This window comes from Marmota monax, unplaced genomic scaffold, assembly GCF_021218885.2.
Source record: "Marmota monax isolate L192 unplaced genomic scaffold, Marmota_monax_Labrador192_F-V1.1 WCK01_AAM20220418_F8-fsc00099, whole genome shotgun sequence".
In the NCBI taxonomy this organism is placed as follows: Eukaryota; Metazoa; Chordata; class Mammalia; order Rodentia; family Sciuridae; genus Marmota; species Marmota monax.
The window spans coordinates 662,099-690,027 of record NW_026692126.1 but is presented as its reverse complement, the minus strand read 5'-3'; the positions used below and the strand labels follow the sequence as shown (position 1 = coordinate 690,027).

Below are 27,929 nucleotides of genomic sequence, written 5' to 3'. Positions count from 1 at the left end.
AAGGGCTAGCTCTGCGAAGCCCATTTAATGATTAAGAGAATAAGAACCCAGAGAGACTAGGTGACATTTCTAAGGTTTAAAAAAAAAAAAAGCTTGTAAATGGCAGAGCTAGGACTAGAGTGGCAGCGCCTGGCTACATGTGGACTCTCCTTATCCCACAAGATGCCTCTCGGGAATATTACCCTCTATCCAGGAAGGGGTCCTCTTTGAAGGTTATTTATAGCCCAATAGTCCAGACCCTCTTTTCAAGGGCTAAAGCCTCCTTTCAAGGGCTAAAGACCCTGATTCTGCACTGAGTGTGTGGACAGCCAGGCCTGCGGATGGGCTAGGGAGCCAACCAGACGGACACTTCCTACTGGGAGGATTCCATGCTTCCCAGCCCTGCTCTTAGGGACAACCTGAGACCAGTTCCCACATGGACAGGAATGCTCACGGTGCAAGCACTGCATACCGCTTATAGAACAAGAACTCAAGGTCCTTGAGGGCCGGGAGCAGGTCCTGCTGACCAAATTATGGATATCAGTGCTTCCCAGTGCCCAAGCTCTTCTCGGATAGAAGATCACCACATCGTGACGTGGAGGCCCTGTGAGATGGTGGGTGACAGGGCTTGTGACTAGAAGAACATACAGCTCTGATTTCAAGTTTATTGTTCTTTCTGCAACTCTAAGAGCTTAAAATCCTTCTGATGAGATATGACTCCAGCTTTTTTTTTTTTTAAGTTACATGTTTCCTCAACAATAAACTGGGTTAAAACCTCAGAGCCATATTCAAGCTCTGATGTGTGTCTTTGGCACATTATTTAACCTCTTTGTGCCTCATCGCCCTGGCTGCAAAATGGAGATAAATAACAGTACTCATCTTGTAGGATTATCATAAAGAGTAAATGAGTTGGGATCTATTTTGCTTAGAACAGTAAGACACGGAGGAGGCCTTCCATTATGGTGGCTGCTGCCATCATTATTATCCCTGTTATCATTTCTGCCACCCCAGGTTGCCTCCACAGGACAATGGTGTGCAGTTTCCATGATTTGTGGCACCAATCTGAACATAGAGGATGTGCTCACAGATATGCCAGCGTGTTCCCCTGGAGTCTACATTGCCCTCTTGGCCTCAATGGGCAATGCAGCCAAGGGTGAGAGCCCTGGAGCTGGGAGCCCAGGCAGACCCAGTCAACTGCCTGGGTCTCGTGGGGCCACTTATTACCTGTTCAGCTTGCTCACCTGTCAAACTGAGTTGATTATATTGCCTCAGTGTCTACAGCCTGAATTCTCACAACCGTGGGCTGAGTATGCAAAAGAGCGATGCCGAAAAAAATTGCAGATGTACTGAATGGATATGATTTTCTAAGTTATTCTAAGGCAGGTCTATAGGCCTCGGTTTAAATTATTAGCATCTCAGGCCCATACCCAGAGCCCCAGCCTATCTCTGTGACTCCCTCTTCTCTCCAGCAGAAATGCAAATTCCCAACCTGCCTCCTGGGAGGCAGTTCCATCTGGGCTGGTTGGAGAAATATGAGGTGGCATTAATTATTCATGTGCCCATTTATTATTATGCTTCTTTCCACCAGAAACCCCCAGGTGCCCTATGGGGCTTTGAGGAGGAGGGGTGTGAAGGAACAAACTAAAATATAAGCCACTTTGTTGTGTCCTGGTTGCACCAACAAAGGTTGTCAAATGGCGGGAGGGTGAGGAGGGGGGAGGAGCTGGGAGACAGGACAGTGGAATGGTGAGGGGCACCAGCTCTGCCTACCTGCTGGTCCAAATACTCTAGGTTTCTTTGCAACTGAAGGTCTAAAAGTTCATCCTACCCGGAGCCCGAGGCCAAAGGGCCAGTCAGCAACACAAACAAACAGGAACACACGAGAAAGAAAACGATAAAAAAAGAAGCAAAGCTGTTAAGAGTTAGCTGGGCAAGGACAAGGGAAATCCTCTCTCTCTTGGCCCTGGAGGAGTTCTGGGGAGGAGCTGAGGTTGCGGGCGGGCACAGGAGGGACATGTTCCTGGCCCAGCTCCACCATCTCTCCTGGGTCTGTCTTGCCTTCCCTGGGACGGTGAGGCACCACTAAAGCCACCTAATCAGCACTTCTTAGCAACAGCTTCTGGGTTTTCTGGAAAGACTGGTTGCTTCTGGAGGGGGATGCCTGCGGTGGGTCAAGGCTATAGAGTTTGGATAGTGGAGTATGATCGGCCAAGCTCCACCACCCCGGCCTCCTGGTACAAGAGGTCATGCCTGTTGGACCCTGTGGTTCTCCCCAACCCGTCCAAGTAGATCAACTGCATCTAGTCCTCCAGGTGGAGGCAGAAATTCTCAAGGGAACACATTTTTCTATGCAAGTAGAAAAAAAGGAGAGAAAAGGAAGTAGGCACAATATGGAACATTTTTTTTTCTTCCTCTGTCACCTTTTGACTCTTTCCCATAGGTGGCATTTCAGGCAAAAAGCAAACTTGAAGCAAATACATGTAGGGAGAAAAAGTCTAGATGCTCTTGCCTGTTGCTAGGAGGCCTAGCCTGATCTTCTGTCCCAGCTCATAATACGAGCCCCCTGCCCTGGCCTCCTCTGCATGCTGGAGAGGAGGGCTGCGCTGGGCTCTAGGGGATCCGGATAGTGCATGCTCTCTGATCTTGTCCTACTCCTCTGCCCTGAGTCACAGAGAAAGGGTAACTGGCACTAAACTCTGTTGGAGCTAGAGTCCTAGCCAGGAGGGAGGAGGCATCCAGAGGCGCTAAAAACACATAGGCCAGGCACTAGGCACACAGCACCCCTGGCGCCTGCCCCAGTTTGACTCCACCTTGGGTGGAGGCAGGGAAGTCCAGAGGTGGAGTGGAGGGGAGAAGAGGACGTACCATCTTATCGTGGACCGTGGGGGATGGTGGGTAGTTGTAGGGGAACAGTCCTGCAGGGACTGGCCGCCTGTCTCCCAGGTAATCATACTGGAAGAGAAAGGGGATTGTAGAGGTGAGAGAGTCTGGTTGGACATGGACTTCCCCACCAACTGAAGTTCAAGGTTAGGGATGTCTGTATCAAACATCATGTCTGCTCCCCTGGCAATAATCTGTCCAAGTCCTCAAGAGTAGAAAAGACGCACTCTGCCCTCTTACACAGAACGATTCCTGGGACAACCTGGGGACTGACCGGCATACGGCGGAATGTTTCCATTTAGGGAGCAAAGCAATCCCCCAAGGCGGCACTCCTAGGGACAGAACCATAGGCCAGCATCTCCCCAGGCAGGTCCCCGGTCCTGTGACACAGCCCAGGGGTCCACGGTCCACCTCTTCTCAGAAGATGGTCTTAGGGATGAGGAGGGAGGGGCAGGCTGGGGCTCACCTTGGGGGAGCTGATGGATCGTCTCATCACATAGGCGGCAGGGTCGGCATAGATGTCCTCGCTGCGAGGTGGCAGCCGCTCAAAGCGGGCACTGGGCGAGCGGACAGGGGAATAAATGCGGGCGCGGCTGTAGGAGCCCTGGCTGGGCGAGCGGGGCACGGAGTGGGAACGGGGCTGCAAGGACAGTCGGCGCAGGGAGCCGGAGGTGGCGTCCAGCTCGTCATAATAGACTGGCTGTCGAGAAGGGCTGGGGACCCAGACGGTGCCATCCTGCCTGCCGTAGCCAGCCGGCTCCTTCCACTCGCGCAGCTGGTAGGCCGGTGGTCCACCCCCATTGCGGAAGGAGTGGCGCTTGTCCTCCAGGGCCCAGGGCGGGCTGATCCGATCGTAGGCGGGCATGGAGCAGATGCTGTCTGGCCGCACCCCGGGGGGGTAGTACTGGTAATCGTCTGGGTACTGGGACGAGTAGGGGCCATAATACTCAGGGACTCTGCGAGACACAGGGTAGAACCTAGAGGGACTAGGACACAGAGGACACTGTAAGGAAAGCAGACAAAATAGGCAGGTCTCCACCCGTCCACTTACAACCCAGCCCCACGTCTGTGTCCTCCAGCCCCGAGGAGCTGCCTGGACAGGTGAAAGGTGCCCATGGAGAGGTGCCCTGGCCTTATGGACACAAAGAGGAGGTCACTGCTGAGGCAGAGGCTGGGATTTACTCCTGAGGCAAGGAGCTTTCTCAACCAGCTCGTGGGGGCTGCAGACTGCAGCGTTCAGAGCTTCTGTTTTTGTCTCTTTAAAATGAAATGCCCCTTCTTCTCCATCCCCGTCTGTGCGAACCAGTTTATCAGATCCTTTCCAAGGGAGGTGGGGGAAGAGAGAACCCGGGTGTACCAGGCACTGAAGGAGGGAGCAGAGAGGGGAGGAAAGGGCAGCTTCCTGTTAGATCCCGTCAACACAGAACCAGCAGGTTCCCGGGAGTGGGAGGACCAGGTGCAGGACCACCAGCAGTGACCACCTGCAGCTCACCGCTAGAGGGCGCGTTTACTCAAGGGCCCAGAAGCCCTCTGAGGCCACCACCTGCAGTCCCTGGAGTTGTCCCTATCCCCAGGGAAGAAGTTAGCCAGCTCACTTGCTTTGACGAACATTGTCAGTTCCAATTGATGTTCCCAAATATCTGAAAACCCGTCTTTGGTCACTGAGGATGGTATTAAAATCATTGGCATCTTTTTTTTTCTTTTCTTTCAAAAAGTAAACTTCCTATAATGATCTTTCAAACAGAGCTGTTGGAGACAGTGAGTTGGTTTGGTGGCTAGACTGGGGTTGCACTGGGGTTGAAGATATAGGATCCACAGCAGGGACGGGTGTCTGACCAGAACACTTCAAGTCCCCTGCCTGGGCCTGCCTGACTCTTGGGCCACCCAATACCATGTGAAGCAGCACTGGGGTGCTCTGTCCTTCTTCCTGAAGGAAGCTGACAGAGAAAGCAGGAACGAGGGATGGCAGTCCCGGTGGCACAGGAGAGGAGCTGGGTTGAGCTGGGAAGCAGACCCTAGTCTTTAGCATCCCAGGTTATCCTGGCTTCCAGAAGCGGGTGTCTACCCAGCCATACCACCACGTTCCACCACACCAACCCGCCCCGGCCCTGCAGAGCCTCACCTCCGAAGGTCTTCGGGGGGCTGCACACCCCGGCGCAGGTTCACCCACTGCTGAAGCTGATTCATGGAGCTCTTGCGCTGGGCGATTTTGTCAGGGTTGGTGCGTGGAGGAAAGCTCCGCCGGTGCCCCCCACTCTCCCCGTCCTGAGGTGGGAAAGCTGTGCTCCCTGGCCGGCTGGGGGAGCTGTACTGCCAGCCATTGGGCTGGGCAGGCTGCTCCCCACCCCCTGGCACCCTCGGGCCCTCGGGGTAAGGGCTGCCGGGCTCTGAGGCCGGCTCAGGTCCAGCTGGGAGGCCATTGGCTTTCACCAGAGACTCTTTCTTGACTTCGGGCCTCTCGGGCCTCCGCTCTGGCTTCTCACAGCCTCGGCCGTCGCCCTCCCCTCGAGTCTTGGCCTCAGGCTCAGGCCTGGGCAGGCTGTTGTGGGCTGGCTGCTGGTGGTGTTTGCTGGGAGGGATGTTCTCTGAGTCTGGCTTCTCGTGGCTGCAGGAGGCCAAGGGAGATGATGCAGTAAGAGACTCCAGTCATGACTGGGAGGGAGAAAAGGCGCGGAGAGGAACAGGCAGGAAGGCAGCAAGGGAGCCAGTGCAGTGACCTCCGATCTGCTTCCTAAACCCCAGGCCTCATCTTCTTGCTCCAGCCCGGGCAACTATTAGGCAATGTATAACAATTCCTGCCAAAGCATGCCAGGCTGGTCCTGCCCTCTGGGTCTTCTTCCCAGGTCACTGTCCACTCCCGTCTGCTGCCTGTGTTGAGCCCAGCCTTCAGCTATGGCCAAGACCAACCCAACAGTCTTGGTCTCCTCCGTCACCTGTCCCTGATCCAGCCCCTCAAACTTCATGGGCCCGATACTGAAGTTTCACAGCAGTAACTGTGACCTTGGCAACAGAGGCTTGCTACAGGTCCACTCTCTCCTCTCCAGAAAGCTACTTGACTTCCATGAGTCGTGGGCTCCCCAGTGGCAGAACGAACATAACCCCCTCTCTCCTCAGAGGACTGCTATGAGATAAAACAAGGCAGAGATAAGAGCTGCTGCCTCCAAGTTCATGGGCATGCAGACATGCTCGTTCCCTTCTCCAAATCACGTTCCTCCCAGACTGACTTCCCATGAGAAGGTAGGCTCCACCAGGGCAGGAACATGGCAGACTTTCCTCCCGGGTGCTCCTAGCACCTGGCATAGGGCCTATCACATTTATGTTCACAGTAAATATTTGTGAAATGAATAAATGAACTTCTGGAAAGACGGAGATGGAAACGTGCAAGAATTTCCTCCAAGGCTGGCAGAGTCAAGCCGCCTTGCTGAAACGTCGCTGGGTAAACATTTCTAAGACACACGACTAGACTTGGAGTCAACACTGTGAGCCCCCTTCTCTGGATCCCTATTAACACCTAACTCAAGGCTCCACACCCAGTTACAGAAGAGACAGGCACCAAGACCGCGGGTGATGACTGCAGCTGAGAGCAGCCATCTGCTGAGTGTCTGCTACATGTCAAGCATTTTACACACACCATGTCGTCTTCACAACCACCCCAGGTGGGGGGATTATAACTGCTAGTTTTAAGGAGAGGAAACTCAAATTCTCAGAGGTCAAGTCACTTACACTGAGGTCACGCTGTGGCCAGGTGGCCGAGCTGTGATCTATTCCTCCAAAGGCTGCGTATTTAATATACAGCCAAGAAAAAGAAGCAAATACCCTCACCTTTGGCTTCTGGGCAGGTCGTGATGGAACCTGGCTTCAATGTGCCCTCCCCCAGCTTAGAGAGAAGAGGAGAAGTGGGACCAGGGAAGGATTTGGGGTTCTGTAATCACTTAGCCAGACCTGCATGGCTCACACGTCCTCCAGGGGTCCACCCGGTGTGCTGGGCTCCACAGCGGCACAGGGCTGGGCACGTCTTTTCTGCTGCTTCTCCCCCTTCCTCACTCCCACGCCAGGTACCCTGGCACTCACCTGTGGCGCACAGGCTGGGGCGCCGACTTCTGGGCTGGAGGGATCTGTACCCGGGCAGCCTCCCCCATAGCCTGGATCCAGGCCTCCTGCTCCTCGGGACTCTCAGCACTGAAGAAGTAGGTGCGGACGCCAGCATGCTCGGCCTGTGGGGAGAGGCAGTGCGTGGAACTGGCCCCGGCCTCATCTACCCAGCACACAGTCACCTGCAGGGAAAGGACACCAACACCCCCAGGAGAGACAGTCAGGGCAGCTATTCCTGTGCCTGCGGCTCCTCCCCCAGGTACAGCTCAGGAGCCAGGTAAGCCTACCTGTGCCACCTGAGGTGATTTGTAAGCAGGAGGGACAATTACCACACCTACTGCCCTCCAATTACCCAAGGGCTGGGGGAGTTGAAAGGCAATTACCCAAGGGCTGGGGGAGGTGGGCCCCTGAGCACATGCTAATTTCAGCCCCAGCTTCCTAGGGAGAAGCTCGCCCTGCCTCTTCCTCGAGGGGAGACAGCCAGGCCCCTATCCACAGGCATGCAAGGGCAGGCTCTGGCATACAGACGGAGCACACTACCTAGTTGGCGGCTGTGAGCAGGCACAGTGGGCGGGAACCCAGAAGAGAGCTCCTGTCGAGAAGGGGTCCTCAGGCATCAGAAGGAGAAGCAGAGAGCAGGTCAACCAACACCAGAGGGAGAGACAGACGAGGAGAGGTGAGGAGCTGGGGGAAGGGGGGGTCAGACTGTCCCTTTTTACTCAGTGTCACTACTGGGAAGGACAGCACCCAGCAGTGCCCGGCTCAGGTCACCAAGAGGAAGGGCGTGGAGAGTGTGCACTCTGGGAATCAGGCTGGGTTTGGAATGGGGAGCCAGGAACCCTGGGGCTAACCCCGCTCTGCACCTCACCAGCCCTGCCAAGGCAGACCAGCTGCTGTCCTGCTCAGTCAACCTCATGGGGAAGGGTCTGCCTGGTGAAACTCAAGGCCATAAAGAGAGGGGCCATAGGACTAGAACTTGCTGGGACCTTAATATACTTGCTGAATGACCCTCAATCTCTCCAAAAAGCAGGGAGCCGAGTCTATCTCACTTAATTGGGGGGTCCAATTGTGACTCAGTCTCAGAGGTGAGCTACCTGGCAGCCTGACTCTTTGGGTGCTCCTTCCTGGGTTGCTGGGGTTTGGGGGACGAGAAAGGAACCACTGACTGAGCCTCTGGGCTCTGCTGAGCAGCAGCATCAAGCCCAACTCATGTGATGCCTTTTGGACCAAGCGTCCCCAGGCTTTCTTGACTGTAGCCAGTCCCACCCCCCTCTACCTCTCCCTAACCTTGGAACTCTTTATTGGTGGGGGGAACCAGGGATTCAACCCAGGGATGCTTAACCACTGAGTCAAATCTCCATCCCTGGTTTATTTATTTATTCATTTAAAATTTAGAGACAGGGTCTTGCTAAGTTGCTGAGGTCCTCGCTAAGTAGTTGAGGTTGGCTTTGAACTTGCAATCCTCCTGCCTCAGCTTCCTGAGCCACTGGCATTATAGGTGTGAGCCACCGTGCCAGGCTCAGCCCTGGAATTCTTTCTAATAGGAGCCATTACCTAGCAAGGGGCATGGATGGGGCTCCTTCCTCTGCATTCCCTACCCTCTAGCAGACAGCCCGGTGTAGAGAGGGCAGGAGAGGCTGACGGACAGCCTGTGGGGCTGGAAGGAGGCCTCTGGGACGTGAAACTGCACAGGAGTTGAGAGCTGAGGACCAAGCGAGCCCTCTGGGTGGAGAACCCAGGTGGCTGTAGAGGAGAAGGGGACACAGGACTGGTGGTGTGTCCTGGGGCAGGTGGGAGTGCAAGCACCTAGTGAGCAGCCTGTGAGTTCAGCTCGTGCAGGGCACCAGTCACAAGGAAGGCAGGGGCTTGCTCTTGCACTTGAGCTCACAGTCACATTGGCAACCAAACATGCCACAGGAAACAGGGAGCAAACACAGGCCCAGGAGCAAGTGCTGGAGACAGGGGAAGGCAGAGGGCCTGGGAAAAGACGGGGCTATTGATGGGGAGTGGGGAGGGGCATGGGCTGGGACTATGAAAGGGGCCAGAGAAGTGAGGGAGGTGTCCCAGCAGGCGAAACCCTCCGGAGGGGCCGGGTGAAGAAGAGGTAAAGCATTCAGTGGCAGCCGGGGCAGGCGCAGTTCCTGGCTTCTCATTATTTGCCATCCAAGAGTTTGGCGGGGTGGCCACAGCAGGATAAGCCTCCTGTCTGTCTCGGCTCCCCTCCCTTCCCTGGGGAAGGGCCACTGAATAGCCACAATTGGAACCCTTTGTGGGCCACTAAGCACAGCCCTCAGAGCCAGGTCTTAAAGAGGCAGTGCACTCCTGGGGAAGGTGGAGTGGGCAAGGGGCTGGTGGGCGCAGGCGTGATCTTGGGGCTTTGCGGTCGGGGTTTGTGCTAGCCATTCTGTGATGTTATCTGATGCCTGCAGCTGGCACAGCTCTGAGCTGGAGTGTGTCTCTAAAAGGTGGGGGGGGGGGCAGGCTGGCTGATGGTACATGGGTCTGTGTGTGTGTGTGTGTGTGTGTGTAAGCCGGGGCTGTGTGTTGTTGGTTAGACAGCCTACTTCTATTTCTCCAGCTAGGACCCGGCTCTCTAGAGTCACAGTTTCATTAATTGTTTATTCCGCCCATACCTCTGGCACACAGGACCCTGGGAGGCTGGAAACTAATTATGTGCCAAGTAAGTCCCTCCTTGTTCCTCAGGGCCGAACCTACACGTGCTGCCCACCTCTCTCCTATCACCAGGTGACCAAAGTCCACGGGTCAGAAAGGGCCCTAGGAGCTCAGACAGTGGCCTGGTGAGACCCATAGGTCCTATCATCTAACACCTCAGTTTTGGGTTTTCAGGGTTTGAGATGGCAATTCTCTACTGGGGGACAGAGGGCTTTGTCCTACGGAAATGCACAGTTTAGCTTATAATTTTACACTTGGAAAATGAAAAGAAACCTAAGGTGTTTTTTTTTTTTTTTTGCATCACAAAGTACAAAAAGGGCATGAGATTTTTATAGTTTTTAATGGGTCATGAATTTTTAAATGTGGAAAAACACTGGCCTAGGAAGAGCCAGCTGCGAGCGAGCAGTGTCTTTGATGGGTGGATCCCTGGGGGGTTCTGAGGGAGTGACACGGAGAGGCAGCCGAGTCCCATTTTCCTGGCCCTTGTTCTCTCAAAACTGTTGTCTACAGAAGTTTGCAGCTTTGGATTGGAGCAGAACTCAACTCCTCATTTCCTCTAAAGATTGCAATTTCAGTTAATTTGGCTGGAGGAGGGATCCCCTTCCCTGGACCCAAGGTGGAGCAGGAGGCTTTCCAGAAAAGATCTCAAGAATTCCACCAGGCACAGCTCTGCCTCTGTCCAGAGGGATTTCCCAGGAGCAGAAAGCCCAAGGGCCCAGGACGTAACTTTCTCTCCCAGTAAAAACTGTGGTACCACTGAGGCACACCCCTATCGGTCCACCTAAGGGGAATTACCCACGTGACCCCTGTGAAGAAGAGGGGTGTCCCAGCACAGCCTCACCTTGGCCTCCCAGTAACCCATCTGAGTCCAGAGGCCACTGCCTGCTCCCTTCCTCCTCCATCACCACCTGGATTCCTCAGGGAGATGCCCTTGACCCTTCTCTATCTCCATATGCTCTAGAAGAACAGGCCTCCCTCCCCCAGACCTGGGAGAGGAAAGCCAACCGACCTTAAAGGTGTGCTTCCGGCTGATGTTGTCCGAGGGCTGCACTGCTGCAACCCGGAAGCTCAACAGGGGGATACTGCCCAGGATGCTCTCCTCCTTTTCATCTGCCAGAGAAACAGAGGCACAAGGGTGTGTGTGCTCACGTGCGCACCTGGGCAGGGGGAGCCAGGAGCATGCCGGCCCTGCTCTGTGAACACCTGATGCCCACCTACTACTTGCCAGACACTCAGGACCACCACACACACTCCAAGAGGCACTCCCTGGAGCTGGGGGTGGGGGGCAGAGGGGCTGGCGGACGCTGTTCAGACACTGGACTACAGAAGGGAATAAGAGAAAGGTGCCCACCCTCGGGGCATTCACATTCTAATGCACAAACCAGTTATTAAGGAAGAGCTGATGTTTCTGGAGTGTTCGCCTCATATTAGGAGCGTTCCAAGTTAAATGTCTTACTGGATTCAACTCTTCAAACTATCCCGCAAAGGGGTACCCATATCACCCCCCGTTCGATGGGAAGCTAAGACACAGAGGCCGAGGAGTTTGTCCAAGTTTCCTTAAAAACTAAGTAGTGGGCGTGGTCTTTCCACCCAAGAAGCCTGACGCCAAAGCTGGCCTTGCCGACCCCTATCCATCTATCCTGCCTCACTAAACAGGACAATTCCAGTAGTAGTGCATACAGCAGGGGACAGGATGGAGCAGGGTCCTGTGCACCACTTCTCCTCCTGCTCTCTAAAGCTCTGGGTAGCTCTCTCAGTGTGCTCCCAGCCCCCAGCAGCCTGCATTGCCTTTTTCCTGCTGCAGACCCCCTTTATAGCTCCTGCGTGGAGCCCCGGGCCCTGTCCTCTCAGGATCAGGCTAACAATCACTAACAATGGGGCTGTTACATAATTCATCCTGGATCTGGAGGAGCCTGATGGATTAGCTAGTCGGGCGCCCAGCTGTCAGCAGGAGGCCAGAAAGGGCAGGAGCCCTCTGTGGGACAGGTGGGGGACAACTATGCGGCCATGGCAAGACCCTCTCCTCTGCTGGGTCTGCTGTGTATTCCTGGGGTTGGGGACTCTGAAAAACCCTCAGAGTCCAGAAGAAACCTCTGCAGGGCTACGACTCCCAGAGCTCTGCCTCCCCTCTTGTCACATCCACAGACCCACAAGATACTTGGTCTGCGATTCTGTTTAGCCCACAGCCTGATGCCAGAGGGAGGGGGGTCAAATGAAGGAGCAGGAAGGACTTGAGGCTGGACTCCAAAGCTGTCTTTGGGAAAACTGAGGCTGCCCACCTGCTGAGGAGACGGGCCCCGCCTGGCAGAGGACAGGCCAGCGTTTAGGGGCTGCTCTGGTTTGGATGAGCTAAAGCTCACGTGGGAATCTGATTTTAATGTAAGGTGCTGAGAGGTGGTGGGGTCACAGAGGGATGGGTGCTCTTCCCACACAGAGCTCCCCTTCCACAGCGGGGCCTTGGAGGCGAGGCGGCCCTCCTGTTTTGTGTCATCTGTGCGTCCCCTCTCTACCTTCTGCCGTGAGTTGAAGCAGCACGAGGCCCTCCCCAGAAACCACTGTGTTCTCGCACCTTCCAGCCTCCAGAACTGTGGGCCATAATAAACCTCCCCTCACGGTGAATGACCCAGCCACAGAAAACAGGCTAAGCCCAGAGCTGACCTGAGACCACCCCTCTGTGGCTGTGACCCCTTTTCAGTACATTAGCCCCTCCTCTGCACAGACACTGGCTCTCCTTCCAGGCCAGTCCTACTCTGCTCCGGGGCTCAGTACCCAGGGGCCAGGCCTGGGCACAGTCTCTGCAAGTTTGGGCCTTTCTCTGTGCCTGGCCCCAGAATCCGCAGCCCCTCTGATCCCTCTTCCTTAAGAGTTCAATTGGCCTTAGCTTAGTGCTCAGGGACAGTGGCACCCTGGGGCGAAAGGGTCACCGGGTACAACCTTTGTTTGCCCAAGTTAATGATTCATCAGATTGCTCCCAGGAGGCCTTGGGAAACCAGGGCTCAGCCATCCTGAGTCAAGCCAATCTGAGCAAGCACCAAGAACAGCCTCTCTGAGCTCACATCCCTGTCTTATCCCCTGGGTCTGCTTCCTCCTGCCACCACAGCAGCCTGATGATGCCACCATTGCTGTCATCAGCCAGCCCTTGTGCCCTCTGTGCCCATGGTGACACATGTGGCTCTGAATATTTTTAAATAACTTCCTAGAGAAGGTTGCATCAAAGTTACCAGAGCTTTGCTCTCCTTTATTTTGTTTATTTATTTATTTTTGATCAGGGAGCAGGCTAGGGGTGAATGCGGGGGTGACAGAGAGTAGAAGCTGGGGGCCTCTCGTTTATGCACTATCCACTAAACACTAACTGTGTGCAGTGCAATGTTTAGATGCTGTGGACTCAGGAGTGAACAAAATTGGCAGAAATTCCTGCCCTCACTGACCAGACTGTCCATTCCAGTGGAACATGAAGAAGACCAAGGTGCAAGCCTCCAGGACGCAGTGACCTACAGGTGCTCACTAGGAACCTCTTCATCTTCTTCCTCTCTCCTACCCCTTCCAGACTTCACCAAGCATATAACTACCTTGTCACCCACTGTGTCACCAACCAGGACCCAGATCGCTGCCTAAAACCTAGCAGGCAATCCAGAAATATTGCTGAATTGAATGAACGTGGGTGAGGTGGCACAAGCCACCATCCCATGTCACACTCCTCTGGCGCCAAGCACTCGAGGGGGGAGACCTGTCCTGCCAAGGCTCTGACAATCGACACCCCAGGGGCAGGCTCACCTTTGTAGTAGAAGAGGCAACGGTCCACCAGGACGAACCAGCGCTTGTTCCACTGCTTCACCCCGGAGCTGGCCTGCGGGACACGGGGAGAGACGGATGTGAGGGGCTGTGGGCTGGGCAAGGAGGGGAAAGGGCACTCCACAGCTTAAAAGGACATCCAGGCTCAGCTCTAACGTGTGGCAGCAACACCCTGGAGGTCACAGAGGCAGGGAAGGGACATTAGATTACTGCCTGTGACATTCCAGCTCTGTCATTCTGAGGCTCGGTGCCACCTCATCAGGGGGAAGATAAAAAGGGCAAGAAATGAGCCAGAATAAGTGAGCGGAAGGGCAGGCAGGGATGAGGCCAGGCCAGTCAGTGGACACCTGTCACCCCCACCACGGCAAGAGGGACCTCAAAAAAATACACAGACTGCCATCAGCACAGAGGAGTCACGGCGCTGTCAGAGGTGGCTATGGTGGGCAGAGCGCAGGGCGCCTCACCTGCTTGAAGAGCCAGCCTGCCTTGGTGACCGGCGCGTTGGGGTTCCGCTTCATGGAGTGTGAACGCTTGCCAAAGGCGATGGCTTTGCGGGATGTTCGCGTCGCCTGGGGAAACAGGGAAAGACACCTGAGCTGCTTCCTCTCCTTCCCTCTGCTCCATCTGCGAGGGTGCTGCCCCCTGAGGAGCAAGCTCTCTCCAGCTCACTGCTGGGTGCCCTCCTGCTGAGAACCAGGTGAGACTCTGGGAGCTGGTACTAACTCCAGGTCAGGACCGACTTTAGCTCGTTTTTTTCAATCTCTAAACTGGGTCTCATAAGAGGAGTCCTAGCTGTCTCATAGCTTTGCTTTTTTTCCTTTGGAGGAAAAAAAACCCCAAGATTTCTCCTTTCACTCCTGGCCTAACCCTCTTCCCCTGCCCTCCTGACTCCCCATCTCTTCGCAGTGCTCTCTGGAATCCACTCAACTCTAAATTAATGGCCCACGTCAACTCCTGCTCAGCTCCTGCTCATTGTCTCAGCCACAGCACCCCACAGAGCTGGGGAGACCGAGGGGTGTCATTCTCCCACATTCTGGCAACAGTCTGTCTTCCTGAAGCCCCACTTTCTGGCCTCCCATGACTTAACCCTTCAACATCAGCTTCTACACCCTTCTTTTGGACTCTATAAAGGGTTTTTATTTTATGGGTTTTTTTTAAATTTTTCATTTTTGTTTTGGTACTTGGGATTGAACCCAACGGTGCTCAATCACTGAGCTTCCTCCCCAGCTCTTTTTATTTTTTTTATTTTGAGATGGGGGTCTTGCTAAGTTGCCTAGGCTGGCCTCGAACTTGCAATCCTCCTGCCTCAGCCTCCCCAGGAGCTATGATTACGGTTGTGCACCACTGTGCCTGGCTTGAGTCTAAGGATTCTGATATGAGACATCTCCTTACCCATCCAATGCCCTTGACCTCCTCAACTCCAAAACCCTCCATCTTCTGTTCCAGCTGCTCATGCCCGGGCTACACCTCACCTTAGACTGTCAGCACCCCAAGCCACCGTCCACTAACACCTTCAATTCTAGAATTCCCACTTGCTGGTCACTATATTCCTCCCTTTGGCCTTCTTCCCTCCATTACTTAACTACCCCCAGCTTTTCTATTCCCCTGAGATCCCCATTTCCCTTTTCTCTGGATTCATCCGCTGCTTCCTGGTTTTCATTATGTCCTTCCAAAGCTGGACTCAAAACACCCATCCATTATTTTTCTGCTTCATCTTCTCTGAAACTCAATATTCCAAATTAATCAAATTATCCTCCCTCCCTGTACTCACAGCCAGATTACGGTGCTGCTAGAGGAATAAAAAATTTAAAATCATACTGCAGAGCAGATGAGGTCACTGCAGACCCAGGGTTCCCAGCCCCGGCTGGGCAGAGCCCCACAGAGCCCCACAGCAAGAGCCCCACACTGTCCTCCCAAGTCCCCCAACCTCCCACCTCTGCCGTCCCCATACTGGACCTGGCTCCTCTTCCACAACCATACATGCACTTCCTCAATTCCACACCCTTTTACCTAGAAAAGTACTGCCCTCTTCACTGTCTTTTTCCCTCCAATGTCAACAGGAGAGGTATCACCTGCCCTTCCACAGCTGACCCTTCTAGCCCGCCATCTCCTCTGAGACTTTGCCCTGTTGACATCTCCTCTCAAGCCTGTCTTCAACGTGCCCTTCTCTGCTGGCTGCTTCTCCTGGCCAGCAAGCCCCAGTCTCTCCATCTGATGGCACCTCTCTCTCATCCTCTCACACACCCCCAAACTCCCCCTCTACCCCCATCCCCTATTATGGTTTAGATGAGAGGTGTCCCCTAAAAGCTCAAGTGTGAGACAATGCAAGAAGATTTAGAGGAGAAATGACTGGGTTCTGAGAGCCCTAACTCAATCAGTGGATTAATCCCCTGATGGGATTAACGGGGTGGTGGCTGGAGGTGGGTAGGATGCGGCTGGAGGAGGTGGGCATTGCGGGTATGCCTTTGGGGTATATATTTTGTATCTTGCAAGTGGAGTCTCTCCCGGCTTCCTGATCATCACGTGAGCAACTTCCCTCCACCACACTCTTCCACCATGATGTCCTGCCTCATCTCAAGCCCGAGGAATGGAGCCAGCTGCTTATGGAGTGAGAACTCTGAAGCTGTGAGCCCAGCCTCCAAATAAAATTTTCCTCCTCTAAAATGGTTCTGGTCAGGTCTTTCAGTCACAATAGCAAAAAAAAAAAAAAAAAAAAAAAAACCTAACTAAAACAACCCCTGCCCACTGTAAGGCAGAATCCATTCTCCCTTTCTCTTCAGGGCTGGGCTACTGGGCAGAGCCCACTTTCTTCTCCTCCCAAGATCCCCAAACTTCCTCCACCTCATTTGGAAATGGCTCTTGCAATGCTATTGAGTTAGGGCCATTCGGTCCTTGATCACTCCAAAGCTCATTAACTTTCTGTCCTTCCTGGGATCTTTCAATACCTCCCTCCCTTCCTCTATTCCAAGTGTTGCTGAACCACAACCAAACTTTTATTATTTTATTTGAGGGTTTTGTTATTGTTTTTGTTTTGGTGGTGCTGGGGTTGGGTGCCTTTCCTGTGCTAGGTAAGCACTCTACACCCGGCCACACCCCAGCCCTGGAGCTTTACTGGAGCTTGTGCAAGCTCATCTCTACCCACTGCTTCAAGTACCAGCAACAGGATCAGGGTTCCCTGATCTGTATCTCCTAGCGCCAGTCCATTTTATAACTCGATGTCCGACTAGGATTAAGTAAGAGCAGAGCCAGATTCATTCTTTCTACCCAAACCTACTCTTCTGTATTCCTCATCTTGGTGGACGACGCTGCAACCCACCCAGCCACCCACATCAGACCTCGGAGTCAAGTCCCTGCTTCCCTGCTTCCTCTACTCCTTCCTACCACCATGGATGTGGGCTGAAAGATCTGCTTTGATGTTGTGTGTTATCAGTGCCGAGGAAGGAGCCCAGAGGTGGTGTGACTAGGCATGCCCTCTATCCCCAAGCCACACCCTCAGCCTGAGTCTGTCTCCTTAACAGAGCCTCAAATCTCTTTTCCCTCTGAAATTCTGCTGCTGTCATCTTGCAGGTCCTCATTTCTTCTTGCTATCCATCCTGGGCAATGAATTGAGGTGATTTTTCTAAAACACATAGAATTGTGTGATTCTCTTGCTTCAAATTTCTTACTAGTCCTCATCGCTTAGGGGAGAGCTCAGATACCTGAGCACAGTACAGAAGCGGGAATCCATGAGATCCGATCGGGTCTACAGCCCGGCTTCTGCCCCTGTGGCACCCAAGCCCCACCTCTGCTGTCTCTTCCTCCTGAACCTCTGCTCACCTGGGCTCCCTCACAAAGGGAGGACATCCTCCCTCGGCACCCACAATTCCCAGCCCACTCTTTAAAATCCAGCATAGATTCTCCATGAGACCTCCCTAACCACCCACCCCCACAACAGTTAGCAACTCCGGACATCTGTAGAGTGTAAAACTTGTCACATTGCTCAGCAATGGAGCTGCTGGCTTTCTGTCTCCTCTACCACGCGACTGAGCTTTTTGCAGAAAGGACTTTGGTTTTGTTCATTCCTATATCACCATAGCCAGCAAGGTGCCAGCCATAACAAACACTTAGAATATACTTGCAGAGACAGAAGGAAAGAAGAGATTGGGCTTTATTATAAAGTACCTCCACAAGTAGGAAACAAAGTTATTTTCTGGACATTACTAGTGAAAATTCACAGATAAAGGCCAAGAAACGTCATTTGAAGAAGTTGTCTGCCTCCTTAAGGATATGCAAATCCCTAAATCCTTCCCCCTTCTCTCTGCCACCAGAGCAGTGGCTTCCCATAGTTTGCCTTTCTAGACATTCCCGGGGCCACCCCTCAACACATTAGCCACCCGGTGCCTGTGCCCAGCTTCCCAGCAGCCACGGGTCAATCCAACACTCTGCCTGCCTTGCCCTCACAGCTGGGCTCTGAGCACTGCTGAAGGAAAACCACACCAGCCTGTGGATCAGGCACACAGATTCTTAGTCTTCAACCTCAGATGATCCTTCAATTACCCAGCAGCATGTTCCGTGTGTCCCTGGCTGAGCACCATTCCTGTTACCCAAACGTGCACTGCGTGTTCTCACGCACCTGACCTGACACATTCCCATGCGCTTCTCCTCCCTACAAAGCACCCTGCTTCCTTCCTTCCTGCAAAAGTGGAGGCAGTCAGGTGGGGACATCTTTAATTTCCTAGACACCCACTCTCAGCTTCACATACTTTTATTTTTATGCATCTCAGGAAGACATGCGCTTCCCCAACCCAGGCTAACACGCAGGCACCCCGACACCATGAAAACACAACTCACCAACCATCCCCTTCTGAACCTGTCTACGAAGACTAATCCTTCCCCGCAGGCCTCTGCCTAACCAACAAATCCCCTCCGCCTCCTTCCCTCTGGTTTCCAATCCCCACTCCACATTTTCCTTCCATCTGACTATAGTTCACAACCACCTGTTATATATTTTATGAAGCTCTGGAAGAAAGAGCACAAAGCCGCCAAACATGAAGAAATGGTAAGGACAGGGAAATGCTCATGAGCCTGATTGGATCAGGGCATGCTGCATGTGTGAGCTCAACCACCACATGGAACCTCATTCATATGCACGATGAATATATGCTCATCGAAAAGTAAAAATAAAAAGTTCCTCCTTTTTGAAATATTCCAAGCATTTCAGGGAAGTAGAGAACAATATGCAATTATCCCTTTGTGTTGTCAGAGCTAACTCTCTCTGGGAAGCACCGGGCCAATCCCATTACCTTTTTCTTCCCTGGAGGTAACCACTGACCCAAAACGAGCCTTCCTGTTCATGGTTATATACTTGGACTGCAGCTGTTCCTATAAATATGTAGTGCCGCTTTTCGTATTTGTGCATTTTACATAAGTGTTATATTTTCCATATTCTGCAACTTGCAGAATCATGTTTTCAAGAAGAATCCCTGTTAGTACACACAGAGCAAGTTCATTTTAAGTTTTGGAGAATACTCCATTGTATGAATTTATTATCATCTTAGAACTGTTACCCTTCCACGTGTCTACCTCTCCTCTCCCATCTCCTCTTTAACCCTCTCCGCCTTGCCTTCTGCCCTCATCACACCTCTCAGACCACCCTCTCCTCTAGTTACCACCCTGTCACCAAACAAGGACACAAGTCAGCAGCCCTGATCTGGCAGGGCCCTTTTGCGACGTTCTTCTCTAAGATACTTATTCCTCCTGGGGGTCCCTTACTTTCATCTCACTCTGACTCTCACCCATAATTGGAGGGAGATCCTACTGGCATCAACAGGGCAGGGGCCAGAGAAGCAGGTCACTATCCTTCAGCGCACAGGTCACTCCCACACCAATGAGAACTGTCAAGCCCGGAGGCTAACGGGGCTGAGGCTGAGAACCCCAGGTCTAGATGTTGGTCCTCTGCAAGATTCTGGTCTGAGCCCTCTTCCCTTCCCACTGACTATCTCCCTGGGCCACCTCACCTGTCCGTTGGAGTACAGAATGAGCTGGGTAGGTGAGACTTTCCTAGGATCCCTGAGATCCCAAAAAACATGCATTGAAGACATCTCCTTCCTGCTTTGAGGGACTGGACTCACCCGAATGTTGGGCCGCTCTGGAGGGACCTCGGACACCATGTTGTGGTTGGATATGTCACTGTTGGTGGTAGCAGGGCGTTTCCCACCTGTTTTATTGGACATGTCCAAGGCCAATCTGATTTCAAATTGAACAAAAGAAAGAGACTAGTCAGAGCCAAGAAGCAACGGGGGAAAAACTTCCCCACCCATCAAGAGATCATTCAGAGTTTCTCCTCAGTTCTTCTGGGATTATATGCTGGTCATCCCAGATATTCTCTTTCTTCTCTTTTTTTATTTTAAAAATCTAGATTCTCAGACTCCAGAACTCCTTCCCTTCTAATCTTAAAGGTACAATGGCTGGTGGCCTAGGAGTCAATTAATTATCCTTTCTTTCCTTTTTTTCCCTTTCATTCAGAGATGCAGAATCCAGCGAAGGCCAAATTCATGTTCAGCCCTCAAGATTATATCAGATTCTCTCTCTGCCTCCTGCCAAGGCCCCTGGGTGCTATGCCAACCTCAGACCTGGCTTTTACTCTTTCGGTTCAACCTGTGAGATGCACCAGGAAAAGGGGATGGGGATGTCAGGAGATGGGTCCCAGAAGCTTCCAGTCTCAGAACTAAAGGATCCCAAATCCCTTCTTTTCCTTCCCTCCCCATCATCCTCCCCATCCCAGTGCAAGGTGGCCATGGAATGGCGGTGACAAAAGATAAAAAGGCCAAAGAGTAAATAGAAGGCAAAACTTACATTTTCAAGTCGAACTTCTTGTTCTCCTCTGGGACTTGGCCAGTCACTGGGTGACGAAATGTGTTCCGTCTGTCATTGTGGCTGTAGAAGCAACAGTAAGAGAAACTGTGATAAAAATGCAGAGGACAGAGACATGAGCCAAAGGGAGAACAGACCCTGGGCAGTGACGGGGACAGGTGACCATGAAAGCAGCTCTACCTCTGCACCCCCAAAGGGGGCCAGAGGGAGAACAAGGCTTGAGTGGCAGAAGCTGTTGCTGGGGTGGGGAGGGGTGGGGTGAGGGAAGAGAAAAGAAGCCTCGTCACCAATCACTAGTCAGTGTCAGCCACTTACTAGAGCTCCCCAGGCTGGACACCAGCCACACTTAACTCGTCCCGCAGCTATCTCAGGCATGCGTGGGGGGCGCGGTGTTTGAACTGTCTGTCCAACACAGTCAAGATTTCATGTGTGGCAGGTTCCCAAGCAGAGAAGCTGCCTGCCAGTGTTCTGCATAAAACACGCTCCCTCATTATTTGCTGAAAGAACTCTCCTGTGACCTTGGACTACTTCTCTCCTGCTTTATGCTCCATCTCTTTCTTGAAAGGAAACGGGAGATTCAGAAACTCCATTCTTGAGCTTGGGCCGGGACTTGTTCATGCTCTGAGCCCAGGGTCTTCCATCCAAGGGCTACTGGATGTCACAGAGACATCGCGAGCTGTCAGGCATCAAGGTCAGTGCTGGCTGAACAGTCAGATCTAATTAAGGGACACTGTGGCTGGGAGTGGGGTGGTGTGTTATGAGGACAGCCTGCCAGGAAGCACAAACCAGGGGCGGGGTGCAGGCGAGGCAGATGGGGAACGGTACATGGAGGCAGCCTGCGTCTCTGCTGGCTAGCTGGATGTCAGGCCAGCTTCCCGGTGGCCTCTCAGGGGGCATAAGGAGGAAGACAGCAGACAGACTTCAGAGGGGCTGGGGCAGTGGCCTATCTGGGTTGTATTCCATTAGCAGCAACTACCTGGCAGGAACATAGTAGCGGATATTTGAAATCTGGGCCTGTGGGGGCTAAGGGAGCTTTAAGGAGCACTTCTCCCACCCCTCGAAAAATACTGTGAGAGTCCAGAGAGCGCAGGCTCCAGCAGACCCTAAGAGCAAGCATAGGGACTAAGGCGGGGCCACTTCAGACCCCATGGTAAAGACCCAGTGCTCTGTTCAGCCCCCCGCAGGTCAGCGGTGGGGAAAAAGAGCTCAGTCGCTTCAGCTGCTTCAGGGAAGGAAAATAACCTTGTTGGCACCTCTTTTAGCCCAGGACACATCTCACCCTTGCACTGCCTGCTGAAGCTAAAGATAATATCAAAGTGTGTTTTTTCCAGCTTCCAAACTGGTCATGTTCAGATGTAAGCCAAAGGCACACTGGAGAGAGCAGCACAGCAGGTAGTGGCTACGGCCAATGGGAAAGTCTGGCTGTGCAGACAGGACCCCAAACCTGACCAGTGTCCTCCTGGCTTCTGACTCTAGAACACTGGGAATCCACTCCCCACTTCCCAAACGGCGGTTCCACGTTTCCAAAGACGATGCTCTCAACTTAATCACAGGGGGTCTTTGCAGGGAAAGGTACCTGCCTGCAGTTAACCTTGTCCCTGGCTCTGTCCCCTCAGAAGTCTGGTGCAAAGGCAGTGGTGACAGTGAAGGTCCTTGAGGTGACAACTTCTCTGCTTTCACCCAGTGGTGTGGGGCACTTGCTCCCTCCCACCTCTTTGCCCCTCCAGGCCCCTAATGATCTGTGTGTTCCCGATGGTAGCTCCAGGGAGCTTCCTGCAGGCTCTGGTACAGACAGACACACAGAAGCATGCAGGCAGTCAGCTGTCAGCTGTCTCGAGTCTCCCAGGGTACGGCACATTTCTCCCTGCCCCAGAGTCTCCTACCCAGCAACCCCTACAGATGACGTGCTCTCTCCATCCCCACGCTACCAATTTCAAAATAGCTTCCCCTTCACGGGCACTGCAATGCAGCAACCATTGACCTAACTGCGCTCTCCTCCCAGGTCACTGCCAGCAGACCCCTCACCGCCAAGCCCCCAGACGGGAACAGGGTGAGTGCCAGCGCCGCCGGCTCCGAGTTCACCAGGCTCACGGTCCATGGACGAGATCCCTACCTGGCTCGTCGGTCAGCCCGAAACTTCAGCATCTTTTTGGCAGCTCAGTCCCCAGTTGGGCAGCCTCGGAGGACCCACCAGCCACCCTGCTGCTACCATCCCTCTGAGAAGTAAGTCCTCGGGCCGTGGCAGAGGAACAGCGCAAGCGGTGGCAGGCTGTCTGCTGGTTGCCCCTCTTCCCGGCTCTGGCATTAGAGAACAGGGAGGGGGCTCTCCCTGGGTGATGGTAGGGGTCACCCAGGTGCCCCAGCGGGCCTGCAGCTTCCTAGGATCCGGCTGGACTACCACCGGTCAGAGGACTGGAGACTGGATAAGCGAGGAGGGGACGGCATCCTCCTCGTTCAGGTTCCCAAGGAGAAAATGCAGCCACGGAGAGTTGGGGCGTGCACTGAGCAGGTGAACCACCTCCAGGTAGTGCGACCTCACTGAGCTAAGGACACAGAGTGGCTGGGCGGGCGGAGGAGCATGGGGCTGCATTCCCATCTGCACGGCAGAAACTCATGCCAGCTCGACCTGCAGGGAGACGGTGCTGCTTCCCAGCTCCCAGCCCAGACACAGGCTCTGGAGCTGAAAATCAACTCTGCTTCTCAGACACCCTTCAGAGCCTGAGGGTACAGGGTTAAGGGAAGCTCCAGGTTCATTCCCTGTTATTGCTGCCGCTGCTGAGAGGCTGAGATTAATTGAGAAAGTCTCCTTTCTCTTCTCCTCTGCCTACCCAGCCTGCTGTACAGACAGAAGCCACTGGCCTCTGCCCAGCTGCCCTCAGACCCAGCAGCTCTTCTGCCCTCTGGGAGCCGTAGTCCAGCTGGGAGGGACGGGACTTGTGGATCCAGAGTGTGGATGTCGGGGAGCCAGAGCTGATGGCAAGGAACTGGGCTTCTCTGCTCTGGCGAAATGGAAGGAAAGCTTCCTCCCTAGGCTTGTGAGGAAGAGGGCAGCAAATGGGGCTTGAGAAGGGGTCACTGTGTGTTTACTGCTGCAAATCTTCCCAGATGCAAGATGATAAATTCCAGCTGGTGCCTGTCAGATCAACTCACGAGCAAGGAGGTTTTGCACTGATGTTAATTCCCCCGAATTCCCCAGAAGCCAAAGCTGGTCAAATCTCCCCCTTTCCTAATGTCTTCCTTGTCTTGGGATCCTTGGTCTTGGAGGACTTCTTGAAGGTCACCTCCTCCCACCCCTGTCTCCAGGCAAGCAGGCTCACTAATCAATGCTCATCTCAATGAAAGCACCTTGGTGGTTTGCAAAGGGTTCTAGCAAAGGACACCCTGGCCCACCCAGTTACCTTACCCTGCCAAGATGTTCTTTTTGATATCAAATTCCCGTTCCTCTGGTTTTCTATATTATTCCATTTTGTCTTCACATGACAGGTTCCTTTCAAACCAACGGGGCTCTTTTTTAGCAAGACCAGGCATTGTGTTGACATCATAGTCTGTTGCTATGGTAATTCTGTGATATCACAACAGACACTGAAAAGGAGGGGCTAATCTAATTGTTTGGATGGAGGATAGAACTTGGTCAGGGAACAATGTCATCAGTGAATGGAAAAGCAAATGGACAACATTATTATTTAACCCATGAAGAGTCAAGCTGGTTGGGATATAACTGGGGTCAACAGCTGCTGATGTTTAAACAGCTAATCCTAAATCCAAAAGATCAATATATTCAGCCATTTAGTGGGACTTTTGCAAATGATTCATCCTGGTGACAGGAGGCCTAAGTTTTCAGATCATGCCCTCTTCCTGCTGCTGATCCAGTTAATGGAGCCCTGCTGTGGTTGTGCTGTGCTGAGCCCTCTTCTGAGGCCTGTTTTGAGGTCCCTGCCTGTGCATAGTAGGTGCTCCATAAACATTTGTTGAATGAGTACATGAATGAATGAAAGAAACTCTCTGGGCTCTGATTCAGTTTTCAGTCACTTGCATTTGGAGTCTGACATTATATTACCAAGGGCTTCCCTATCTTAGCTCTCTCTTAAAATTAATTACTTCCTCTCTGAAGAGAAGCTCTGTTTCTGCCCCCTCGCCCCCTCACTCGGCTTCCCTGCCTGGATCCCCCCAGAATATATAGTTTGGCTTGGATCCATCTTCATTAGGAAGGAAAGAAAATTAAGCTCATCTGCACAGGAGGAGGAGGGGGTGGGGTGCATTGGGAAAATGAGTTTTCTTCCTCTAGAGAAGGCAAAAATAGCCCCTTTCTCCTCAAGCTGAACTCGGGGGGCCTCCCACAGCCTGTGCTTAAGTGGCAAGTTAAATTAACTTCTCTCCTGCCCAGTGTCGAGCCAGGGAAAGAGGAAGGAGGGGAGGCTCCAGGGCTTCCCTGCTTGCTGAGAGCTCCGAAATCCTCGGGGTTGAGCCGGCACATGGAGGGCCCAGCTGGGGCTCTTTCCCTTTATCACTAAACTGCATGGTGCGACAGATTTTCATTTTAGGTTAAACATCAAGAACTTCCCAAGAGAACATTAAAAGGGGAAATGAGAATAGGTGATCAGTTTCCTCACCCCTCTCTCCTTCCTTTTGGGATATCAAGAGGCTTTCATGGCTCAAGGGCAAATGGTTATGAATACAGACCTGAGTGGTCCTCTCAAACTGCACCCAAGAAAAGCGGGGGGAACCCAGTAAAGGACATCTGATGTCAGAGGCCGAAGCACCCTACACTCCGGGTTGCCAGTCAGTGGTCACTGATTCTCTGGTCCCAAGAGGTGACCCCAACAGCAGTGCCACCGGTGAAAAGAGTACTTGGCAGAACAGGGCTTCCACACAGGATCTAGCATAAATTAGCAGTGTGATGTCACTTCTTGGGCCCTTAGTTTTCTCATGTGCAAATGAAATACCTTCTAATTCTTTGAAAGAATAGCCGCAAACTTTCAAAAATATGAAATGTGTTATGCATAAGACATTAATAGCTAGGCTCATTCTGCTGAAGAACAAATCCAGGGGCAAGCATTCCGAAGTGCCAAGACCAGTCAATTACAAAGATAAGACCTGGGTCTTCTCCACTCTTGAGGCCGCCGTCTCTCCTCCTTGTTAGGGCTTCTCTATGATTCAAGACCGCCTCAGCATCTGAGTGGCATGGCATGGCCCTTCATACTTATAAGCCACAACATCAACCTGTCTTCATGACCCTTTGCTGGTGTGCACACGAGCACATACACATACTCAGGCACCCAGGCTGGATGCCCAGGGCCCCCACTGTGAGATAAATATTGAACAACTAGAGAAACACACTCCACTCTTTCCACCCTGGGGGCCCCTCTTGGTGATCTGCCTGTACCAAGTTGCTTCATTCCATAGCTCCTGAAAATTTGCTGACAGAGAATTAGTCCTGGCCCAGCTTCCCCATCCCGAGGACGCCCTGGCTTCTGGTAATAGAGCTCATGAGGCAGAGAGAGGACTGTGGCGTGAGTGGGAAGCGGGGCTACAGTGGCCCATCCCTCCCACTTCCTTCTTTCTCCCAGCTAGCAAATTCTGAGCCAAGGCTGTCCACACTCAGGGAAGGTAGGGAGAGCTCGGCTCCTGCTCTCTGCCTCCCCCTCTTCTGGATCTCATCTTCATTGTCCGGGAGCCTTATCTGCCCGAGCATTCAGTCCCAATTAAAAACCAGCTCCGTTTACATTTCCAACCATCTTGATGGGCCAGATTCCGGAAGCTTCTCCAGTCATTTGCGGGAGAAAAATACACTTTCCTAGCTAACTTCTTCCCACCACGGTCCCCCTGTTTTCCTTCCACTTGCTGCAGCATAAAGATGAGGTCAAAAGGGGGTGGGGACTGGCAGCACTTCAAGGTGTCTGCGGGCAGGAGGAGACCGCTCAACAACACTGTCTGGTTTCCTCATGCACCTGCAGATCAAAATGCCAGCTCCACAGGTGTCAGGGACCAGCTGCCAGTGGCTCTCACCTGGCAAAGTATTTGTCCTCTCTTTTCTTCTCTGCCCTTGCCCTGGCCCTCCCTTGGATGCCAGTTATTTAGAAAATGGCGATAGGGTGCCCTCTCCCAAGTTGAGACCACTGTAAATGCTAAGACCACTAGGCTGAGGATTCAGGAGATGAGATCCAGGCTGCTCCCTCTCCGGCTTAGCTCTGTCCATCCTCAGGGATCCTCCTTCCAACCCAAAGGGACGAACACATCATCCTTACCTGCTATGGCCAGGTATGGAATGCCAGGGGAATTCCACCCGAGCTCAGCCCTACTTCAGATAGAAAAAAAGAGCTGGCTCAATGGACAAGATGGGGCACCACAGATCAGGGGGCCCCTTCCAGCCCAGGCATTCCCGCTTTCCTGTCTCTTACTGGATTGTCTCTGAGCCTCTGCCTAGACCTCCAAGGTCTCTCTCTCTCTCTTTTTTTTTTTAAATATTTTCTTAGTTGTCAATGGACTTTATTTATTTATATGTGCAACTCAGTGCCCCATGCATGCTAGGCAAGTGCTCCACCACTGAGCCCCACCCAGCCCCAACCCAAGGTCTCTTTATTCTTACACTAGAAGCTAGGAAAGTCTAAGGCAGAGTGTGTGTGTGTGTGTGTGTGTGTGTGTGAGAGAGAGAGAGAGAGAGAGAGAGAGAGAGAAGGAAAAGAAAGAATAGATACCATGCTGGAGAACTTCAAGCGATCTTCTACCCTAGTTGAACTATCTTATCTTTAAACTGATTATTTTACTTTATGGAATTCCATTTGCCTTCTGAAAAACAACGATAACCAGGGTGGAGTGTCCGCACAGCCACGCCAGTTACTGACACCCTGAAACTCCTCCAGGTTGGCTGCTGAAGAGCCTTCCCAGTGCCCCTGTCCCACCTCCCTGACCAGTGCCCGGGACCTTATTGCCTCTCTGTGACCCAGAGACTAAGGCATTAAACCTGGGCCACAGGGCCTGCCAGGATGCCAGGCCAGTGTCCTTTCTGGCTGAAAAAAATGACTGAAGACCATTCCAGGGGGTGGCCTTCCCTTAACTGCCTGCACACTGACATCCTTTGCAGTGGGTCAGAACTCTGGTTCTAAGACCCAGAAGCTGTCAGAGCAGAATGGAAGGCATTTCCCGCTTGCGGTGGCCCCGCTTAGAGAACTGGGGCAAGCCACCTGCCCAAGCTCCCCACAATCTGTTTGCTGGGTGCTCTTGTTCTGCTCCTGCCAAGGGAAAAGGAGACGATGCTCACTACAGCCCGGCTCCACCGCTTCCTTCCTCCAACCTCCCCAGGTGGCTAACCCAGATGGGCAGGCAAACCAAGGCTCCCCTGGCCCGGCCTCCACGGTGCCTTCTCCTGCCAGTCAGCAGTATGGAAAAGATCCCCAGGGGTGACAGGGCAGGCCAAGAATTAATTACGCCTCTTCCCCAGCTGAGTCCGGTTCCAAACCCCTGCCCTTCAGAGGCTGAGGCGGCCCCAGGATCCACTTCAGAGTCTACAGAAGGTCACTGGAACCATCTCTCTTCATTCCTAACTCAGCAGATCTGGTCCTGGAGTCCCACGGAGAGCAATGACCCCACCCACCCCACCCCATGGAAAAGATTTTTACAAAGTGCGCGCGAGGAGAGTGATGGAGCTGGGCTCTCCCTCCCCC

General features: G+C 53.0%; 1 protein-coding gene and 2 long non-coding RNA genes across 20 annotated transcripts in view; 2 read left to right on the top strand and 1 right to left on the bottom strand.

Moving 5' to 3' along the window:
• Plekha6 (pleckstrin homology domain containing A6) overlaps nucleotides 1-27,929 on the bottom strand; it is a 142,475-nt gene that overhangs the window by 25,790 nt on the left and 88,756 nt on the right. For 9 of the 18 annotated variants that reach the window (XM_046463142.2, XM_046463141.2, XM_046463159.2 and 6 more), the window contains 10 exons: nucleotides 20,251-20,331; nucleotides 19,527-19,641; nucleotides 13,881-13,985; nucleotides 13,399-13,471; nucleotides 10,634-10,734; nucleotides 6,931-7,133; nucleotides 4,982-5,464; nucleotides 3,326-3,845; nucleotides 2,845-2,931; nucleotides 1,750-1,803 (listed from right to left, as the gene is read on the bottom strand). In XM_046463142.2, the coding sequence (XP_046319098.1) occupies nucleotides 1,750-1,803; nucleotides 2,845-2,931; nucleotides 3,326-3,845; nucleotides 4,982-5,464; nucleotides 6,931-7,133; nucleotides 10,634-10,734; nucleotides 13,399-13,471; nucleotides 13,881-13,985; nucleotides 19,527-19,641; nucleotides 20,251-20,331 (1,822 nt within the window). Of the gene's footprint in view, nucleotides 1-1,749; nucleotides 1,804-2,844; nucleotides 2,932-3,325; nucleotides 3,846-4,981; nucleotides 5,465-6,930; nucleotides 7,134-7,491; nucleotides 7,511-10,633; nucleotides 10,735-13,398; nucleotides 13,472-13,880; nucleotides 13,986-19,526; nucleotides 19,642-20,250; nucleotides 20,332-22,381; nucleotides 23,171-27,929 lie in introns of those variants that run through there. The other 9 variants (XM_046463145.2, XM_046463191.2, XM_046463169.2 and 6 more) reach the window with 6 other exon arrangements.
• LOC131424962 (uncharacterized) lies at nucleotides 12,834-16,080 on the top strand. The gene is made up of 2 exons (XR_009228668.1): nucleotides 12,834-14,113; nucleotides 15,910-16,080. It is a non-coding gene; the product is annotated as an uncharacterized LOC131424962 (long non-coding RNA).
• Nucleotides 20,614-24,274, top strand: LOC131424963 (uncharacterized). Its single transcript, XR_009228669.1, has 2 exons — nucleotides 20,614-20,959; nucleotides 22,271-24,274. It is a non-coding gene; the product is annotated as an uncharacterized LOC131424963 (long non-coding RNA).